This window comes from Dryobates pubescens, chromosome 23 (genome assembly GCF_014839835.1).
Source record: "Dryobates pubescens isolate bDryPub1 chromosome 23, bDryPub1.pri, whole genome shotgun sequence".
Lineage (NCBI taxonomy): Eukaryota > Metazoa > Chordata > Aves > Piciformes > Picidae > Dryobates > Dryobates pubescens.
This window is the reverse complement of record NC_071634.1, coordinates 16,955,323-16,976,298: the sequence shown is the minus strand read 5'-3', so window position 1 is coordinate 16,976,298 and position 20,976 is coordinate 16,955,323. Positions and strand designations below refer to the sequence as shown.

Sequence of the window (20,976 nt, the reverse complement as noted above, 5' to 3'; positions counted from 1 at the left end):
AGTGGGTGGAAAAAAAAACCCTTGGAGCACTGATTCTTAAATCTTAAGTTTCCAGAAGAGGAGAGTGTAAGAAATGCAAAGCAGCTATGTCCTTAAACTGCTTAATTAATTGTACAAGTGATGGAGGAGTTTCAACACCTAAGTGGAGATATTTTGCAGATACAGCTTAATTCGAAAGGTCACAGAAAGCATCTGCCAGCATCGCCACAGTTTTAAACAAACTTTATCAACGCATGAATGCTAAAATTATTTCCACCTCCTTATTCACCCGAGATTTTCACTACTATGCTACTATCTTGAGGGTTGACTAGACCTTCAGAGGGCCCTCCCAACCCCTGCCATTCTACGATTAAGGAATAGAATTTGAAACTGTTGAATACAATGTTCGTGTTTAAAATGGTTACTGTGGCTTTTTTTCCCCTTTCTCTCCACTGACTATTCCTTTAAGTTTGAAAAATTATTAATTACAAGAGCAATTTCTCTGCAAAACTGCAAGAACATACAAAGCAGAAAAAGGCATGCATTTTTAAATGGCTTCTGTTAGGTTTTTTTCAGTTCTTTAGAGAAAATTGGATTTGGATTCATAGAGCAAATGTAAATTACATCTCAAACTAATTAGAGTTTCAAGTATTTCCTGTCTGAAATTGTAGCAAGTTACAGCAAATCTGTCAGCAGATGCCTTTATTACCTAAGCAAGGATGTCAAAATAACGTGTAAAGATCTAGAATGCCATCACTGCTGATAACCTTGCTTCTTTGGCACGATGCCTTCTTTCCACAATAAAGCTCATCTGCCAGGACAGAAGACAAATCTTTCTTCTGGCATGTGGGGGATTGAATGGTGGAAGTGTTTCAATTTATTTAGGCCAGGTGATCTGGATTGCAGCCTTCAAGTTTTAGAGGAAGAATAAAATACTTTTAATCCCTTGAAGCCAAAAGATGTTTGGAATTCTTCCTAGATGTTGTGAGATGATTATGAAACTGGCTACCTTCCCAGTCAAATGGCCTAGAAAAATCCTTATCTCTGAAGTTTCTGCTTGCTCCCAGGTAGATCAACCTGCCAATCCCGACCTTCTACCAGCTGGAAAAAAGCTGACTGTAAGAGAAGCTACAATGCTTCTTATCCCATAGGTGATATATCATCTGAGAGGGAAAGTGAAAACAGGAAGCAAAATGTGGCCAAGAATTACTCCCTCAGACTCACTCCCATTTCCTCCCCCCCTCTCCTTCAGCATACAGCAAAGCTGTAAAGTAAGCTGCAAAACTGTTAAAGTAAACGTCAACAAACTTACAATGAATCTGGTCTCTTTCAGAGGCTCCAATTCATCTGCTTCCCCTACAAACACACTCTACAATTGTTTGACAAAGAGTTTGACAATTCATAAGAAATTAAAGAAATAATTTTCTATACAACCTAAGTTTTCTAATCATGAAACCAACAGTAACAAAGCAAACCCAGTCATCATAGCATTCGAGTGAGCTTCCCACTGAAACTGCCCTAATTTCACCTGCAGGTGAGATTATCCCTTGATGCTGTTACATGACATTCATATTCATGAAAAGATGCTTAACTATGTTAACTCCTCAATCACAAAAGAATACAACAAATTAAAGAACACCTCTCTTAAACAAGGCAGTCAGTTCTCAGAATTATTAATGAAACAAACAGTATATCACTTAGTTTCTAAAGTGAAAAGTGAAAGAAGTGCTTACAATCTCTCCAGAAGGTGTAATCCAGTGAAAGAACCATTCTTCAGCTCTGTTATTTTATTGTTACTCAGAATTCTGTAAACACAGACAAGAACAGCATATTATAAGTTGGTAACAAACTGCAGCCTGCTCATCTGGTGTAAATGCTTTTGTCTAGCAGCCTTTTCATCAAAGTACAATGCCTAGTCCAAAGCTCATTGTCCAGCACCGCTTAAATATTATGTTAAGTGCCATAAATCGCAAGCAAGCTTGCTTAATTATAGTATGAAAGAAAGTACACCCATATAGGGTCATCACAAAGACCAAAATTGGAGTAACAGACAACAAGCATTAAGCAACTTAGCCACAAATTCAACATTTTGTTCTTCCATACCCATTGTGGTTTTTGGAACCCTGCAGTGCATCACCTGCTTCCCATTTCCTCTGCTGCCACCCTCTGCCCCTAGCACACACTTTTTCCATGTGGTGCCACCTTTCCCAGCCATCCCTCACACACTTGTCCTTCTCCTCAATGCAGTCTTAAAATACTTGCAAACAAAGTCAGCAAGCACTCCTTTATTTCTGTCTATGCTTTGTTCTCTCCAAGGACCACACAACTGCAAATTCCTTCTTCCACATGAGTAACTGGATCAGGCCCATCTAGACCAGTACCCTATTCGCCCAGCACAGCCATCTGCAGATGCAAATTAACCTCAGGTAAGGAAATCCCTTGTACAGATAGGTGCTTCCTCTCTCAGGACTTGCTTTCTACACAGCTACCTATTTCTCTGTCACAAAAAGCCAATTTTTCCCTTTGAACCACTTAAAATTTTGGCATCTGCAACACTCCTCATGAAAGGTTTCACAATACAAATCTCCGTTCCAGGAAGAACCCCTCATCTCACTCCTTCTGAACACAGCTCCAGACAGCTTCATTTGATGCTCCCCACTTCTTATACTGACACAAGCAGTAATTACTCCCCACCCACCTTCTTTACCTCATGTAATTATGTAGAAACCTAGATAAGTCTCTTGCCAGGCAGGAGTTTCAGATTTTACTTACTCTTCACACGAAAGTAATTTTGTTTAGTCCTCATTTCTCAGCTCTTCCCAGCTTCACTACACTAAAATAATCTGAGACAAGACCACCAGAATGGAAATAGTACTCAACACAGACAAACCTACATAGTGGGAAAATGTTGTTTTGTTGGCTGCCATTTTCCAAGCACTTTCTAATGTCTGATTTGCCTTTACCACTTGTACTAAGAACTATAGATTTCTGGCCAGCTCAGTGCCCATCACTTCAAATACAAAGACAGAATTATCATCATCCCCAATACAATTTTCATGTTTCTACTGTTCCGCTTCTGTTATTCTACTGCCCAGTTATTAGTTCATAAACTTCTTCCCAAATTCTTGACTTTACCCTCATGAAGCAGCTCACCAAACTCTGACAACTCCCTACTCACACTGTTTTACAGGTCATTAGGAAATATGCTGTACATTACAGGTCTCTAAGATTCCACTCAACTGAGAGGGCTAACTACTTCCACACTCACTTCTTATCCTTTGACCAGTTCATACAATGATTTTTTTCATTTTAGGATGCTCCATTATTTTCATCAAGGGACTCAGATATGTCTTTTGAAAAAGTATCTTGTTATATCACCAGGATCATGCCTTTAAATGTTTTGCTTATTCAGAGTAACTCCTAAGGTTTGTGAGGAAGCGCTTCTCATTACAGGAGTTTTAAATTTTCCAGAGTACTTCTCTCTCTCTCTCCAGGTATTCAATACATTCATTATTAATTCTACTGCTCCATTCAACACAAACATCACATGTAGTTCCCTTAAACTCCTGATGCCAGCATTCCCATCCCCCCTCCAGTCCTCAAAAATCAAGTTAACTTTAAGCAAGACTTTAGACATTCATCATTTGATTTTTTGATCCCCAAGTTCTAAAAGCTATCCAGTGCACACCATCTTACCCTGGAAATTTATTCAGTCTGTCAGTTTGTTCCACAACTTCTGCTACAGTCACTCCAATTTCAGACAGGCCCTCTATCAAATGCATTCTGCAGATGCAACGTCTCTCCACTTCTTCATTTACACCAATGTCATCTTCGGGTTGGATAACTGCTGCTACACTTAAAATTGCCACTAAAAGACTTCTTTGCAGTCTACTACATCTTTCAGATATCCTTTACAATAGCCATAAACCACACACACCACACACCCCTCGTTGCTCTGATGTGTAAAATTTATTATCTAATGACAAGGATTACTGTTTCAAAATGTATCATGGATCAGATAAAGCTAAAATACAAATACTGCCCTTCTCATATAGACTCTAGGTAGGTTTTTTTCCTCCAGGTTGCTCAGATTGCCTCAAGCCCTCAACGGTTTAGACAAACACAGGGCAGGCAGTTTTTTGTCTCAAAACTCGGAGTCAGTCTCTCTTTCTCAATCTCACATGCAGAGAATCAAGACAGATGAACAAATTGTTTGAATCTTTTCACTTCCAGTCTGATAGATGGAAAGTTTCAAAACTTTTGAAGTTAGGATTAAATCATTCTACCAAAGTAATAGTTCTGGTACTAAAAGGAGGTGAATTCATTCCTTACCCTTACTCTTTACAGTCACAGCAGCTCATCTCAAACCACCCCTGGTGCCCAATGGGCAACTAAGATTAAACTACAAATTTACTCAATACATCTTCCAAGAGATTAATTTATATCACATGCAAAAGCATAATCAACATATTATGCTGCAGCATCAGCTAATCCCAGGTGAAAACTGATCAGAGGAATGGTGGAAAAGATGAGCAAAAAAAAAAAAATCTAAAAATATCCTGAGAATTTGCAGTTGTATGCACCTATAATGCCTGCAATATCCAGGAGAGTGGCAGCTAAGAAATTTGCTCTCGTGAAGATACAGTTCTGGAGTCAAATACATTAAGCTACCTTACAGGAATGAAAGAAGGAAAACCGCCCTTTGGCTGCAGCTGTGATAACCTAGAGGACCAAGGAAAGGAAAGGCAGAGGGTGGTTTTTAAAAACTGATGTGCAAATCAAATCTAGCAAAATGTAAGCCTTTGAGACTACTCTCATTTCTACTCACAGAGAAAGAAGTTTCAGCCTAAACAGCAAGTATTATTTGTAGAAGTGGTAAGTACAGAATTCATTCTTCAAATCTACCCAGAGCAAAGGACACCTTGATTTCTATGTCCTCCCTGGTTTCAGAGATGCATGCAAGAAGATAGAATAATTAAACATAGCAATGACTGAAAGACCTTATAAAAAGCCTCATTAATAGTTAATGCAAAATGAACTTATATAAAGCACAGCAGCTGCAGCAAGAAAAAACGCAGATCGATTTCAGACTTCTGGATAAAATAAGAAAACAAACCAAACCACAACAAAAACCCAAATCCAGGAGGTTCACAAAACATCCAAGTCAATCTTAGGAGTTATTGATTTGATCTGTACTTTCTCCAGAGAAAGGAGCTATTCAAAATGGAGCAGAAACCACTTCAAAAGTAGCTATAATTGACTCAACTATATTTAAACTAAATAAAAATTACTGTTCTGTTAAAAAGAAAAAAAATTAGTTTTCTGACACTGCCTGTAAAATAATAAGCCTAAAGTAGAAGCCTTGGAATATGTGTGCACTAGGTAAATTTCTCTCTAGAGTGTGATGTACAAATTACAGTCAGCCTGATTTAGTATTTTCTCTGCAGAGGCTGTTAGTTGCTCAACCATAAAGGTTTAGTACAATAAATGATAGATTTTACAACACTCCATATAATCTAAGACATTTCCTCACACTTCAAACTGTTGTAAGTGTAATCTTTTTAAAAATGCAGTTTAAAACTTGCTATTAATATATTTAGTCTATACATTATTTGAAGTGTGAAGGGATGTGGCATAAGACGACAAAAGCACGATAAAGCATTCACCTCAAAGCAGACATTTTATAGTCACTTTCACAATTTCTGTGCATTAATGTACAGTGAAATGATGGACTATTATGTACCACTTAGTCACAGAAAGTTATTTGTGATCAATAATAACTCTAAGCTACTAGTCTAAGATCATAATTTTTCCTAAGAGGCAAGTAATTCTGAAAATACACAAACTTTTCCATCATTAAGAAGTTTAAAGGGAAAGTGGTAGAGAGCTACTCAGCCCCATCTTGTTCAACTCTTCTTTGACAAGTGCCTTTGCAACATAAACAATGCACCCAGAGGTTTCATGAAGAGGTTTCCACAGCCCTGTATCTTACAAGCTCCAGATCAGATTTTTTTTTCCTTTCCTTTCAAACAGTATCTGCTCAGAACAAGCAAATTTTTGTGTCCAGCTCTTACACAACAGAAAATAAAATGTGCAACTACCACATGCAAACACACAGGAGCAGGGATTAATACAAAAGACTTGGAAGAAAAGGCAACTTAAAAGTAGGTCCTAGAAAGCATTATGGACAGTATTTCAAGGCACCTTAGAGCAACACATTTCCCTCTCCTTTGAGCAGAATGGCTGCAGAGAGAAAGAGGCGATCCAAAATAATGTGCATTAAAAAAGCCCCAAACAAACCACAAACCCACCACAAAAACCCCCACACCAAACCCATTCCAAGAACCTGCTAAAATGTTCCTTTAATGAGTATGGCTTGGATCTGAAAGCCCAGTTTCCATTTTTCTCCATAAAGTGGCAGGGAAATTTGGCAAAACTCTGCAAAGAAACTCAAGTCTTGCTGTAACTTACTGGCGAGACCTTTAGCTACAGATACCCAGTGGCTAGCACCCACAACATAACTATGCAGTCAAACCCAAAGTCTGTCCTTTGTAGCACAAAAAGTTTTAGCACTAGATAGTAAAGGTCTAGTAATCAGCCTTTTTTTTCCCCCTGGCTGTGTCAAAAATGAAAAGGCTTTATTTGTTTATAGCCTGAGAATAAGGTGAGAAGGACTAAGTGGGGAAAAATAATTGTTCTATGAAACAATTTTGTCAGCTATAAAACAACCATCAGTAAGACAGCAGCCAACTCAACAGGGCTTTAGAATGCACCTCCAAACTTCACAAATGGATTATTTCATAGGATACTATAAAAATACACACACACATCCTTTAACACTATGACAAAATAGTCAAAATGGCCTCCAAGAAGCCTCCATGAAGACTGGGAGAGTGTAACTTCCAGCTGAACGCTCGAGTGGCTTCCAGAACACGTTTCAGGAGACTCAAACAGAGCCAGGAAATAGAAAATAAATCAGATCATTTCATGATGATGGCTGTATACTCTGAGGACTGGGAAAGCGGCCACCAGCAAAAATTGGACTAAAATAACCATCTGTACAACCAAGAAAAAGGCTTTCTGCTGAAAGCTGTGAACTTGCAAAAAGAAAGGCATTTTTTGAAGTTTATCTTGTAGAAGCTGGGATTTAACAAGGATATAAACCCAGTATTTTTCAACAGTATTTTGCCGTCTAGTGAGTTACTACTGTAAAAGAAAAAGTAGTGGACAGAGCAGAACACGAACAGTATTTGCTTAAAAGTAACCCTGAAATGGAAACACTCCCTAAGCTAGATACAAAGAAGCCTATAGGAGCCTTTCCAAAGCCTGTAACAAAAGGAGACAGCATTTTCCAACTTCACAAACCCATTAGAGATGAGGAATCTTCACAATGAAACATTAGAAAATAGAAGTTTGCAACACACAAACCTTTCCTGTGTTATTATTATGCACATTAAACACTATTAAGGTTGTAAAGCAAACCCCTGAGAAGTAATGAAATTACAGAATTAAAAATGTGTCTATTTATATCATTCCATTTTTAACTGGGAATGTGCTGACTTTATATGATGGATTTATTCTGCCCACACACACAATGCCTGCATCACTCTGGCAATGATGCTCACTTTGTGCACTGCTACTTAAAGATATCTTTTTCTTAATATCCAGTATGTGGCCACATGCTTTATTTATTGCCTTTGAAGCCAAACCATTCTTTAAGGAATAGCTAGTGAAATACAACAGCAATCACTGGAGTACCTCAGAGAATTTTCTGTGTAAAAGTACTAAATACAAATCAACTTGGGAAAAGGAGAGAATTGAGAGGCAAAACAATGCAAGAATGAGTAGCAATGGGGCTGAAAATAGTGTTATGAAAAGAAATTCTTGCAAAATTCTACACTTGACAACCAAACTTTCTAATACTTATCCCAGGTTGAAAAGCTTGCCTAAAAGAAAATGAAGAGGACACAGCAACATTCACTGTCCTCCAACACTCACACTCAATTGTCATTCCCAAAGCTGACCAAAAGCACTGGGAACCTAACCTGTTTGACCATTGCGTTCTGGGAAGCTTCCTCCAAGTTCTTTCTCCTCCTCTCTTCTCATCTGCAGCTTCTTGCATTTGTTTAAGAGATGACTGACTTTTTTTCTGCAGTAACATTCCTGTCCTACTCCCTCCTCTTCTGCTCCCTAATGAGTTTCCCACTTCTTATCCACCAGATGTACCCTTGTTAGGATTCTCACTGACTTGCAGTGTAGTGGAAGCTTACTCCACCCTTCCAACTTCCATACACACATACATGCAAGAGAGTAACTCACTTCACAGGGAATACTGCTCACACAGATGCCTAGCCAGGCTCTCCCAAGCTGTTACAGCCAACCCATTCTGTGTCACAGCATTAATTACAGCACATGCTGTCACACCCAGTCTCACATGTATTTACATTTCCCATCGGGTGTATGTGCTCTCTAGAAAGTGCTTTGTCTAGACACGTTAGCAAGCACTTCCTCTCCACTGCTGGCACACGAGGATACATTCTCACAAAACTTTATATCCTAATCCCACAGAAGGCAGTAGTTTTCAGATAGTTTAGCTCCCTGAACCGACTAGGCACAGAGCCAGCCAAATGCTAGTACAGCAGCAGCAGAGGCAAAAAAAAAATAACCACACACCCACACAGTGAGAGCCTGGGAGGTGAAGCTACAAACACACCAGGCTCCCGTTCAGGCTACAGTTCCACAGGCAACTGCATGTGGATACAACTTTCCACACTGAGAGGAGAAGATTGCCTTTCCCCTGCCCTGACCATCCCTCCATCAGAAGCAGGAAAAAAGGGTAGAAGGGGACCCCTCTTCTCCATCACAGAGATGTAAGGTTAGCCCATGCAACCCACAGAAATGTTAGGGAGCTTATCAACACATCATTTTATTAATTAACTTCAATTTCTGTTGATGTCTGAAGCTGTTGTCCTAAAACAAGCTTGAGGTATTACTATTTCTAGAACTACCTGAAAAGAGGTTGTGGTAAGGTGGGTGTTGGTCTCTTCTCTCAAGTAACTGGTGATAGGACAAGAGGAAATGGCCACAACCTGCACCAGGGGAGGTTTAGACTGGATATTAGGAAGAAGTCTTTCCTGAAAGAGTGGTCAGGCATTGGAACAGGCTGCTCAGGGAGGTGGTGCAGTCACCATCCTAGGGATGTTCAACTGTTTTTCATCACCATGGATTAACTACTGGTACAAAGAAAGCATTTAAACTGTACAGATTCAAAAATTATGAAGGTGTCATGGTAAAGGTGAGGACTAAATAAAGCAGCAGTAACAAATCCATGAACCTGCAACATATCCTGCCCAGGCAAAGCACATATGGGAACCATTAAATTCTGAGCATCAGAATGCAGCTCCGTACTTGTTTTCAATTACATAAATAGCCTCCAAAACATGAGCAAACTGCAAGCAAACAGGACTTAGGTGGTTGTCCATTCTTCATCTCTGCAGCACTAATGCTAGTTCTATTTAACTCTCAGCATTAACTTTTAATGGCAAGAGTTAAACATCCTGCAGTTCTGCCAAGCTGAAACAAAAGCAGTACTACCAATCAATAAAAAAAGTATTACTCCTGAAAATGAAAATCTTCCTGAGGCTATATACAGCATAACACATTGAATATTTAACACTCTCTGAAGGGCTAATGAACACACAAAGGCCACTGTTTGGCTGGCTATCTTCATGGGAGGAAAGGCATTGGGCAATTCTATATTAAGACTGTGGCTCAGAAAATTTAAAACAAACCAAACCAAAACAAAAAGTTGGCTTCATTACAAAAACTTCAGTTTGCTCTCCAGAATGTTGCAGAATTTGACTCTGCACTCCACCCTCATTTTTAACACAGGAGTAATCAATCCATAGCTCTCATTCAAAATCTGAGCACAACAACTGCCTACTGTTTTATACATCATACAGACACCGTATTTCTAATTACCTCACACTTAACCCAAAGTATGACAATTTCATTGTGAAAGGTACCTAGAGCAATTTCAAAGTGCTTATGCAGAAGAAAAGTATTTTATTACAAATAAATCAGCATGCATTATCATCGTTGCATGAAGACTATTCCAAATATTACAAGCCGCATCATGTATCCTAAAGCTGTTCTCGCAACGCTAACCAAAGAGAACACCTCTCAATCTTGCCAGGCTGTCCCAGTGGAACCCCAGCAACACTAACTCCACATCCTCCAAAGTGGAGTGATTACATAGGAAAACTACTGCAATTTAGAAGAACACCTTCAAATTGCAACATGGGAATTTTCTTGCAACACTCAAAGGTACACAAAAGCGTGCAAAATCAGAGAGGAACCCTGCATGCCTTCAATACCCTACAGTAACTGCACTGCCAAGTCCTCACGAGTAAAATGGATTTTGCATGGGCCACTGAGTGAAGAAAATGTTAAGATACATTTTTAACAGGAGGCATTTGCAGCTTCAAAAAATGTTCTCATTGTCCAAGCTATTAGTACTGAGTGCTTATGAGAGTCTAAAAATAGACTTATTTTAGCAAAAATAAAATAAGATCATCACCTGTCAAGAATACCTTCAAGTTAAAAATGGAAATGTACTTTATAAGAGGCAAACTGCCACAGAAGAGGTTTACTATGCCTCTACTTCCTGTTTGTCAGCATTTTCCCAAACATGTAATAGAGAAAGGCAAAACAAAGTAAAATGAAGGAGATGGAAAGAGTCTAGCAAAGCATCAGAGCACACCTCAAAAAGAAAAGGAAAATAACATTAAATCTCCTAACTATAAGTCACTACACAACAGATATGAGGACTCTGAAGGGTCCTTTTTCTGCAAGGAGGAAATTACTGGCATAACTACACAATTTCTATAATTACAAGGGAATCACACATTGTGACTCCTTGCAATGTGAGTGACCTTTTGCTCTGAAGCTTTTCAGAGTTTAGCAATTTGTGTTACAAACAGAAAGGCTGGGTGGAATTTTAGAAGGCCAAATAAATATGCCTTTTGGCTGCTTAATGGATGTAGTTTGACATGATTATATTTAGGTACTGGATAAAAACTATGACATTTTAAAGTGTTTCCCTACAGCAACCCAATTAAGCATATCTTTGAACAGCTCTGAATACAAATCCAGGCTTATGCTCTGGCTTGCAAGTGCAAACACTGTTACTCAAATGTTACTATAGAGATAGCTGAGTAAAGTAAAAGTAGTTGCAGACCAGGCAGGCTCTCAAATCAGAAACACAATGTGTTCAGAAACACACCACCAAATAAATACACATGCTTTTTCTCTGTTTATTTAGATTCCTATGGGATACGTGTAACAGGTAACTAAAATTCTCAACAAATAACAAGGATTACAGCTTCACAGGCTTGTCTTCAAGTTGTAGAATAGAATAAACCAGGTTGGAAAAGACCTTTGAGATCATCAAGTCCAATCTATCACCCAACACCATCTAATCAACTAAACCATGGCACCAAGTGCCTAATCCAGTCTCCTCTTAAACACCGCCAGTGACGGTGCCTACACCACCTCCCTGGGCAGCCCATTCCAATGGCCAATCTCTCTCTGTGAAGAACTTAACATCCAGCCTAAACCTCCCCTGGTGCAGCTTAAGACTGTGCCCTCTTGTTCTGTTGGTGGTTGCTAATACCTAAGAAGTTATGACATCATCATTTCAGCTTGCATCAAGAAGCACAACAGCAATGGATATCTTACTCTATTACAAGAGTGCAGTGCATTCCTTACTGAAATATGAATTATGGCAATGCCTAGAGTATCTACTGAAGTACAGAGCATGTCAGACAAAGCAACAAGTTACATTCATCCAGTTACCTGCACAGCAAAAGCATCTCATCTGGCTGGTTAAACTGCAAGCCATCTATGGTCTTCATATAGATACACCCTTCATTTGCATCCAAATCAGTCTTTGTTACATAAGGCTACAAAAAGGTCCCTTCCTTAGCTATAACTAAACTTGGTTTCAGCTTGGAATTTGACCCAATGGCTCAGTAAAGTAGAAGCTAATTCTATCTGGATTCTAAAGGAATCTCAATGTACAATACTGCCAGAAATCCTACACTTTACTTATTCTCCCATAGACACCTCTCTATCTTTTAATACTCTTCTTCAGGCTTTTACCTTCCTTTTTCAGTCATAAACAAACTTCATCTCATTGCAATCAAAATCAAGTTTTGGGGTTTTCTTCTGAATTGTAATTAAAGAGTCTGTATTATGATACTTGAATTACTACAGCAATAAGATGTTTTGCAGCAAACAAAGGCCAAGGCGTTTTGAGAATTGCATAGCCTTGCCCAGTTCACCAAAATCATTGCTAACCACTAACTACAACAGTGTGCAAGCATGAAAGAACCTGGCCAGCATCCTCAAATGCTACTCATTTGTCTTAATTCCCACTATTTCTCTCATTTCCTCACTTTTTTAGAGACTTTTGTTATCAGAAATGTTTCACTGGGGAGACAAAAAACCCAAACCTGTAAAAGCTAAATGCACAGCAGCAAATGTACTAAAAGTGTGAGTGTGATTGGTGATAAGGAGGGACCCAGGATTTCCAAAATAATACAGTCGCTTCATCAGAGTCATTTCTAGTTCCCTTAAAACCCAAAGTGTTGTATGAAACTACACAGGTCCTCATATTTAAAATCAGCTTGTGCAAAATAAGGGAGAACATAGAAGAAAATTTACTGAACTAAGATGCAGCTCATCTACACAACAGTGATCTATTTTCAGCTACTTATCTCTGCAGTGATCCACTAATCCAAAAAGACAGAGTAGAACCAGTACTTATCTTAATAGAAGAATCCCACAAAAATCAAGACTCAAGATATCTCAGGGTGGTTTGAGACTAATCAACCAACCTTCCACTATCTACCAAGTGCTGCAACTCAGTATCAGCTTGGGAAAAACTAAAGGCAATTTTTTGCAAAAGATTAGATAACAGTTAATCAAGCCACTAATAATCAATGTGTTAGTGGAATGGCACCTGGCATCACACTCCATAAATCACCAAAGCTTTCTAACCAGGTAAACCAGCTAAGAAGACCCAACCTCGCTCACATGTACAGAGAGTCATGTCTCAACAGTCAACAAACTTAAAAGATCCTGAACCACAACAGTTATTGCATACACTGTCTTGGAAATAGCAGAAGCGTTGGTTTAATAATCTTTGGCTCATACTTAAATAACATTTTGAAGTGTTCTCACTGCTTGTATCAACAGTTATGAGACTACAAATGACGAAAAAAATACCTGGAGTGTGCAGATAGGCTCTAGATACACTCTAGATGATGAAAAACACACAGAATGTTAGGGATTGGAAGGGACCCTGAAAGAGCATCTAGCCCAACCTCCCTGCCAGATCTCGGATCATCTAGAGCAGATCACACAGGAACACATCCAGATGGCTTTTGAATGGCTCCAGCAAAGGAGACTCCACAACCTGTCTGGGCAGCTTGTTCCAGTGCTCTGTTACCCTCACAGTGGAAAAGTTTTTCTTTGTGTTCACATGGAACCTCCTATGCTCCGGCTTGCACCCACTGCCCCTTGTCTATCACTGGACATCACTGAGCAAACCCTGGCTCTGTCTTCCCAGCGCTCACTCTTCACATATTTTATAAACATGAATGACTTCACCCCTCAGTCTCCTCCAAGCTGAAGAGCCACAGCTCCCTCAGCCTTTCCTCATAAGGGAGATGTTCCACTCCCTTAATCATCTTGGTGTCTCTGCACTGGACTCTTTCAAGCAGTTCCCTGAAGGTAAGGGCCATTCACAGCTGGTTTTGATATCTTCTTGTCTTTCATAGCCATCAGAGCTGTGACTCCAAGTTTTTGGAATCAAAAGTCATCCACAGTTAACTTCAGCCTATCAACCATTCTAACATCTACTTTTACCACAGTTTTAACGGACGCTACTATGTTTTTAACAATTACCTGCAAAGCATTTGAGGCTAACAAAGACTAAAATGGATTTGTTGGCCAAACAGCCATTGTATTCTACTTCCAGGGTTTGTTTTTTCTACTTCAGAAACTTCACCTGAATATTCTGGTCACTTTCCACAGGAAATGTAGAAATACTCTCTGAACTCTTGCTGATTGCCAGGTTCAAACCCCTTCCCTTTTCTCATAGGTTCACATCCATGCATCTGCCACTGACTGGGTCCATACCTCACTAAGACTTCCTGGAGGAAGCCCTTTCTTAGTGTTTGAGTTGTCAAAGTGCACAAAAGCAGCAGACTGGTTATTCTTATGACAGAACTGTGCTTATTAAATTTGGACTACTGGCAGATCTTTCAAACTTGTAATTTCCAATTAAGTAGATAAGTATCATAAACTGGACCCCATAGTTCAGTTTATTTTCATCCATTTTCTTGTATACTACTTGGTTGCACTTGAGTCTTACCACAGTAGCACTTCAAGGCTGGGTAAGGATGGGACAGACTTACACTTTTAGGACTACTCACCAAGGAAGTCTAGTGCTGCTGGTGTCTTTAAAGCTCCCTTCCAACCTAAACGATTCTGTAATTCTAGGAGCTTCTTTGCTAGAGTGACTAGTTAATGCCTCATGAAGAAAAACAACTTGCAAATCCCTCCTTAGCATGTGCACACTCATGTCTAAGTATATAGCAATACATTTCTTACTTTGGAAAAAGCTGCACATCCTGTTTGAAACTTGTTATTCAAATGGATGAGCTAGGATTGCCCCCACATAAAAGAGCACGCCTACTGCTACATGGAAGTAAACTGACCTTTTTTCTTCCGAAGAGGAACCAAAATAAATCCCTTCAGCTGGTTTATCGGGAGCTGTACTAAAGAAGTTGTTGTTTGCTACCAGAAACTTCAGGCCCACCCAGCAGCCTACAGGGTGAGCCTGAAAGCAGCTCTAGCTCTCTGCTAGAGCTCAGTTGTTAAAACTGCTGCAAAGAACGAAGCTGAGTTTCTCCTGACATCAAAAAAATAATAAACTTTGGGCAGCTTTTAAAATTAAATTGTAGAACTGCTGTTAATAAAGGCACACTTAAGCTTTCCGACCGGCCTGAACCTTTTGATGGGGAGCGATCCAAAGAGAGAAGAAAGGGCAAGGCCGGGGGGTGATGCCTGGGGATGCTGCTCCGCGGGAGCTCCTCGGGGCGGTCCCGACCCGACGGTGAGTAACGGGACGGTTCCTTCCCCCCACCTAAAATCACCATCCCGGGAAACTACGGGAAAGCATGAAAAGCAAAACCAAAATATCCGCTCCCTGGACTTTCCCCAGCAGTAGAGGAGGTCAACCACGATTTCCCCCCTCCAGCCCACGTCTGACCCTATTCTACCTCAGGCAGGCACTCTCCCCTACCCCATCCACGTCGCACCAAGGCCACCCACCCCTCACCCGGGGACGGTACTCACAGGGTGACCGTCCGGTTAGGCAGCGCCTCAGAAGGCAGGACCTGAGCGAGCTCCAGGTTGCTGCAAACTACCTTCACCTCCACCGGGCCGCCGGCCGCCGCCGCTTTGCCGGCGTTCTTGGGACGACCGTCGTACTTACAGCCCGGGGGCAGCGCGGCACCCCCGCCACCCCCTAGCGCCGTCAGGAGCAGGAGCGCGGGCAGCAGCCCTGCCGGGCGGCGACGGCGGCAGCGCGGTGGGCGGCAGAGCGCACGGCGACCCGGGGGCAGCATGGCGGGGCTGTGCAGGGCCCCGCTCCGCTCCTCCCGCGGGCGGCGGGGACAAATGGGGTCGGCCGGGCCAGGCGAGAGAGGAGCGAGCAGCAGGGGAACCGCGGTTCGCACTGGCCTAACTCCGCGGGGGCGGCGCCAGGCGCGGCCGCAGCGCTGCCGCCATGTGGTGCCGCGGGGGTTGGGGGGGGAGCTGCGGGCACGCAGGAGCCGTGGCCGCCACAGCCGCCTTCGTCTTTGTGTCGGGACCGGGCGGGCTACGCGCGGAGGCAGCAGCGCCGCCTTCCGCCGGTGCCAGAGCCCCGCGGCGGCGAGCGCGCCCGCAGGGCCTCGGGCCCACTGCGCAAGCGCCGCACTGGCAGTGGTCGCTCCCGCGCCTGCGCGTCGCCGGCTGGGGGACTGCGCCAGGGAAGTGCAAAAGTCTGGCCGAGAGTGGCGACCGTGTTGGAGGGCGAAAACAGTCCTCCGGATGGCTAGCCCGAGGTGTCTTCCAGCGCCGCGCCCTTGGCAGAGTCACCTGCGGCGCATGGCCTGACCTTGGTGCCGCCGCTTCCCGCAGCAGTGACACTGCGAGCTGTCGGGGCTTTTCTCCTGCGGCATTCCTCAGTGGGAGCTCTTGGCCTAGGCTGTTGTCCGTTTCCCGATAGCCGGTTTGTTTGGGTCCCCCCAGCATTCTGTAGAACCAAAGGCAGCCCTTGGCACTTTCATGGGCTATGCGGCTCTCACAGGAGTGGTTTCCCTCTCCTCTGATTCGCTACCTTGCTTCTTGTTTCCAGTTCCAAATCCTTGGCCTTGCAGGCTGGACTGTTGCCCTTTATGCAGCGTGGAGAAAGGATAATCGCCTGCCAAAGTGCTGAATGCCTTTCAGTACTCTTAACACCGAGTACCTTGTGCTTCTGTGGCATTTGTCCTCAAGTCATCTCTGTAAAGTGAGGTAACTCTGTTATGTCTACTTGACAACCAAGAGGCAAAGGATGGTAAAAAGTTATTTGAATATCATCAATTTCAAATGTTAAGATAATACAAACACCACCAGCTTACAAAGTGTCTTTTCATTGCAGGCTTGGGACTGCTTTGCTGGGCATAGCTAGGTCATGTTCTCACATTTCTCTGCAGTCAGGACAGCCAGGCACAAATGCCTTTGTGCCAATGACAGCTGAAATCCTCAATACATTCTTTGTCACTAGTAGGTGTGAGAATAATAAAGTAGCTGTTACCTGACTTGCAATCAAATTACAAGAACTGGCATCATGTCCTGTAAAAAATTTAAGAGAGGCTTTATAGAACCCATAGGAAGTTCTGGTCCCTAACCAAGAACTCACAATGCCCACCCTTACAGAAGAGCACTGGCAAATAACATCCTACAAAATACCTGCCTCTACATGGCAGTGCCATTTTAGGCATTGACAATAACAGATGCCAAAATGAGTCTTACAAAGTCTTTAACCTAAGATGTCCTTGAATAATGTTCAACACTCGGGTGTGACCCAGTTTTTGGTGTAACCTAATGAAGGGTACAGGCAAACAAGGAATTGTGGATTAGGGCAAGTGGAACAAGGTTGCAGTAATAGCATTACAATTACCTGGGCATCTTGTAAATACCCTTTACCCACCGTGATGTTTTCTCTCCTCATCTGTATGGCCTCTTACAAATGAAGATTGAATCTGGCCTGCATATTGAAATTGTTGACCAGAATGCGAAGCTGACACAGGTCCCTGAACTTTAATATTAGGTTTGCGTGCCCCTGAGTCACTCGGCAGGACCAACCTGATCTGGATGAGATGCAAGGCCACTTATTACACTTGAACTAAATTAGGTCAGGATACAAAATGCAAAGTTGACAATGTCTTTGTCCTTTTATGCTGCTGTTGTGCCAACTGTAAGAGAAGAGAGATCTAATTAGCATAAAACTCATCAGTGTGAAGTTAATTCTTCTGGTTTGGGCTTTGTTTTAAATAAATTCAAACTGCAGAGTTAAGTTTGTATTCGATCAGTGCTTTGCATTGTGGAGCCCCATCATTTCTGATCTGACACCAGGAGATGTAAAGCTTGTTTGACTACATCAAGCCACAGCCCAAGACTGTTTTTTATCCAGAAGTAGTGCTGGGTTAAACAGTTCTTTTCTTTTGCTACCTTCTTCCTACAACCTTCAGCTACATCAATAAAGTGATCCAGTTCGCTGCACAACTACGTAAAATGTTTGTGCTGCCTTAAGGATTAACATGGAGATGGAGCATACAGCTGCCTCGTCTGGCAGCAGAGCCAGTTTGTGCCAGTTTAAACCATTGATCCCAGCAGAATTTTGGCTTGGCATCACCACAGTTTCAGCATAGCTAATCAAGATTGCACTTCAGTGCTACTGAAGGGAATATTCCCATGTTTTTCTGACGCTACTTGCTCCTCTCCTTTGTCTTGTATTTGTGGGAATGGGGTGTGTTTTGACCCCATCAGTCTCTAGTATTGTTGAGAGTTCCATATGGTCACATAATCTAAAGATGATGTCTGAGGTAGTGAACTGTTGGTTTTGGTGACTCTGATTATACACTGTCATAGCTCTCTATTTTCCCCCATTTTCTGCATTGAATCTCATTCCAGGGACTACTGTTCCTTATCTGTTTTCAAAGAGGTTATTAGTTGAATCAGTTAAGGGAAAGGTTAAAAGAGTGCCAGAGTTGGAGGAAGGTGAGAAGGAAGGTGGAACCTCCCACCTAGGCAGCAAAGTACTCTGTGTGTGTAACTTCAAGAAAGACAAAGTTTGAAGGGGGGGAGGCAGTGTCTTCTATTACAGCAGCTGATACAGCTGCGAAAAGGGAAGCAAGCTGTTCCCAAAACTTACTGACTATAGCTGGGGTAGCAGCTACTTTAAAATATTACCTTTTTCTGCAGTTTATGCTTTGTCTCCATCATTGTTGGTAATCTCGTTGGTGCTGGTAGGGATTTACTTGAGCTGAGACGTGCAACTTGAATTTTTTTGAATGTGCTTTGCTTACAGATTGCAAACAAATATATTTTGTCCCTTTCTGTTGTTTCCCTTAGCAAAACTTGCCATTAGTACATTCAATTTGAAAATGAATTCTTTCTCTTTTCTTTCTAGTCTCCTGATTTCTAACTTCTTGCATCCAAGATATTCAGAAACATGTGGCAAAGAGGGGAAGGCAGAGAAATTCTTATGAGTGTTTATGTGTAAACAAAGGTAGCTTTGGCAGCACTTCAAATCCTTCATTTGTCCTCAGGTCAGAGAGACAAAAAAGGAACTTTTAAGCAGTTTTTATTCTGTCTTTCATTCTGATTCTTTTCTTTGCTTACTCCTGTCCTTCAGTTCAGGTTACATATCCCTGCACATTTATCTGGGCTATCATCACCTTCACTGAAATGATTGCTCCCTAATTCTCCTCTCAAGGGACTCCCATGCTGCCACTACCTTCATATCTTCTCTGTCTTTTTTCTCACTACCATGGAGTATTCTACCTACCACATTTCATCTCTTCCCTTAATGGTCTGAGACATCATCAGTTATGTTTTCTTTTCCACAGCAATTGTCAAGGAAGAGAAAGCATTTGGTTGCCCTCAGCTATGTCTGCAATACTGTGGTTATTTGCTATTCCAAGTACAGGGAGGTGATGATAACTGCTGGCACATGCTGGCTTGCTGTTGGTAACCACTAAATCCAGGCAGGCACAGAGTCACCTTCCTACAACAACTACTTCTTACACAGATGCAGGTTGTAGTATATCCCTGCCTCTGTCAGACAGTTCACTGAGTTCCCCTAGCCTCTGCTGTTGCTTGTGACAAACACTGGTATTCCCAGATGCTTAGCTGATGTTTGTCATGCTGGACATCCTCCATTTATCCTTGGTGATGTTCGCTCTGACCCCCTCTCCCCAGTCTACTCCAGTCAAGGGTCAGAGATCTTCAGTATCAGTAGTGTAACCAGGGAAAATAGTTTTCAGACATAGTTGGGAGTCTGAGGAGAAACACTATTTCCCTTTACCTGGTTGTTCCTTTAAGTAGACATATTTCAAGGATGCTTTGGCAGAATACCAAACATTTATTGGCTTTTTATACTTCTTATGGAAAACCTTTTGGAAATGCTTAAAAAGGGAATGCTCTTGAGGCTGTTTATGTAGATGTCTCTGGGTTTGGTCAATAAATCCCAAACCAAGCCAGAATGAGACAATGAAATTTTGGATATTAAGACTTAAATATCACTAGATGCACTTGTGCAGAAAGAACAGGCAAGATTCTCATGCTTCATTTTCATTACTTACTTACTTTGCCCTGAGTGAAGGAAAAAACCCAATAACATACTGTATGGGTTCAGCAGGCTCATATGGGGACCTCACTCCATTTCTGCTGTCCCAGTCTGTAACTGCAGATGAAACACTGACTCTGAGATACAGTCCCACTGGTAGATTTTTAGAGAGCAATGTGCACAGCTCAAAAACATCTAAGACATACTGTGCAGGGTTTCTTTTTGACGTGCAGTTCCATGACCACTTTTTCAGTGTTTGGCCTCCAAATCATTGTTTCATTTAATTTTGAAGCCTCTTGGGGTTTTTATACATCAGATGTGAATTTTCTGTAAAATAAAGCTATAGAAATCCATACTTGCATGGAAGAGGAAGAGATGACTATAATTTATATACAAGCTTGCAAAAAGTTTCACTGAAATGTGTAACTGTCATTTCATCCTCTTTTAAAAAGTTTCTCATCATTTAGGCACATTACTCAGCATTAAGAAGCTACCAAGCAATAACCTACTGACAGAAATGGCAATAATATTGTTTTCCTTCTAATCCTCATTATACTTCTTTAAATATGTTGTAATGTGAATGGGATCCAAACACACAGACTTGTGGTGGAAAGTTAGTGGGGAAAACAAAAGCTGAACTATTTCATCACCAAGACATCAGAGCTTATGGCTGAAAGGAAGGCAATAGTATTCTGAGCTGGTGGTGATGATGTCTGGCTAGATAGATGGGGATTTGCACTGTTGTGTGAACAATGCATATGAAAGAAAAGCTGTCTGATGCTTAAGCAATTCAAATGGTACAGAAGTTAAACTTCCTTAACATGAACACTTTGAAGAATTTCCTTCACTCCCAAATCTTATCACCTTAGATTTCACAGAACATTAACTCTAGAAAAGTCCCAATTTTATTGTCTGCATAATGGTGCCTGCAGCAAGAGATTCTCTTTCTCTGCCCTGCACAGTGCCTCGAACTTAGGCAGAAAATTCAGAAGGCAAAACTGAAGAGAAAAGGCTAATGTGATAGTGAAAGAAAATAAAAAAGGCAACAC

At 41.5% G+C, this 20,976-nt stretch overlaps 1 protein-coding gene across 1 annotated transcript in view; it reads right to left on the bottom strand.

The window, feature by feature from the left end:
• ADGRA3 (adhesion G protein-coupled receptor A3) overlaps positions 1-15,998 on the bottom strand; it is a 44,818-nt gene extending 28,820 nt beyond the window's left edge. Inside the window, exons 1-2 of the mRNA XM_009904922.2 lie at positions 15,406-15,998; positions 1,713-1,784 (exon numbers count right to left, since the gene is read on the bottom strand). Of these exons, the coding sequence (XP_009903224.2) occupies positions 1,713-1,784; positions 15,406-15,677 (344 nt within the window). The 5' untranslated portion in view covers positions 15,678-15,998. The remainder of the gene's footprint in view (positions 1-1,712; positions 1,785-15,405) is intronic.
• Positions 15,999-20,976: the final 4,978 nt, after the last annotated feature.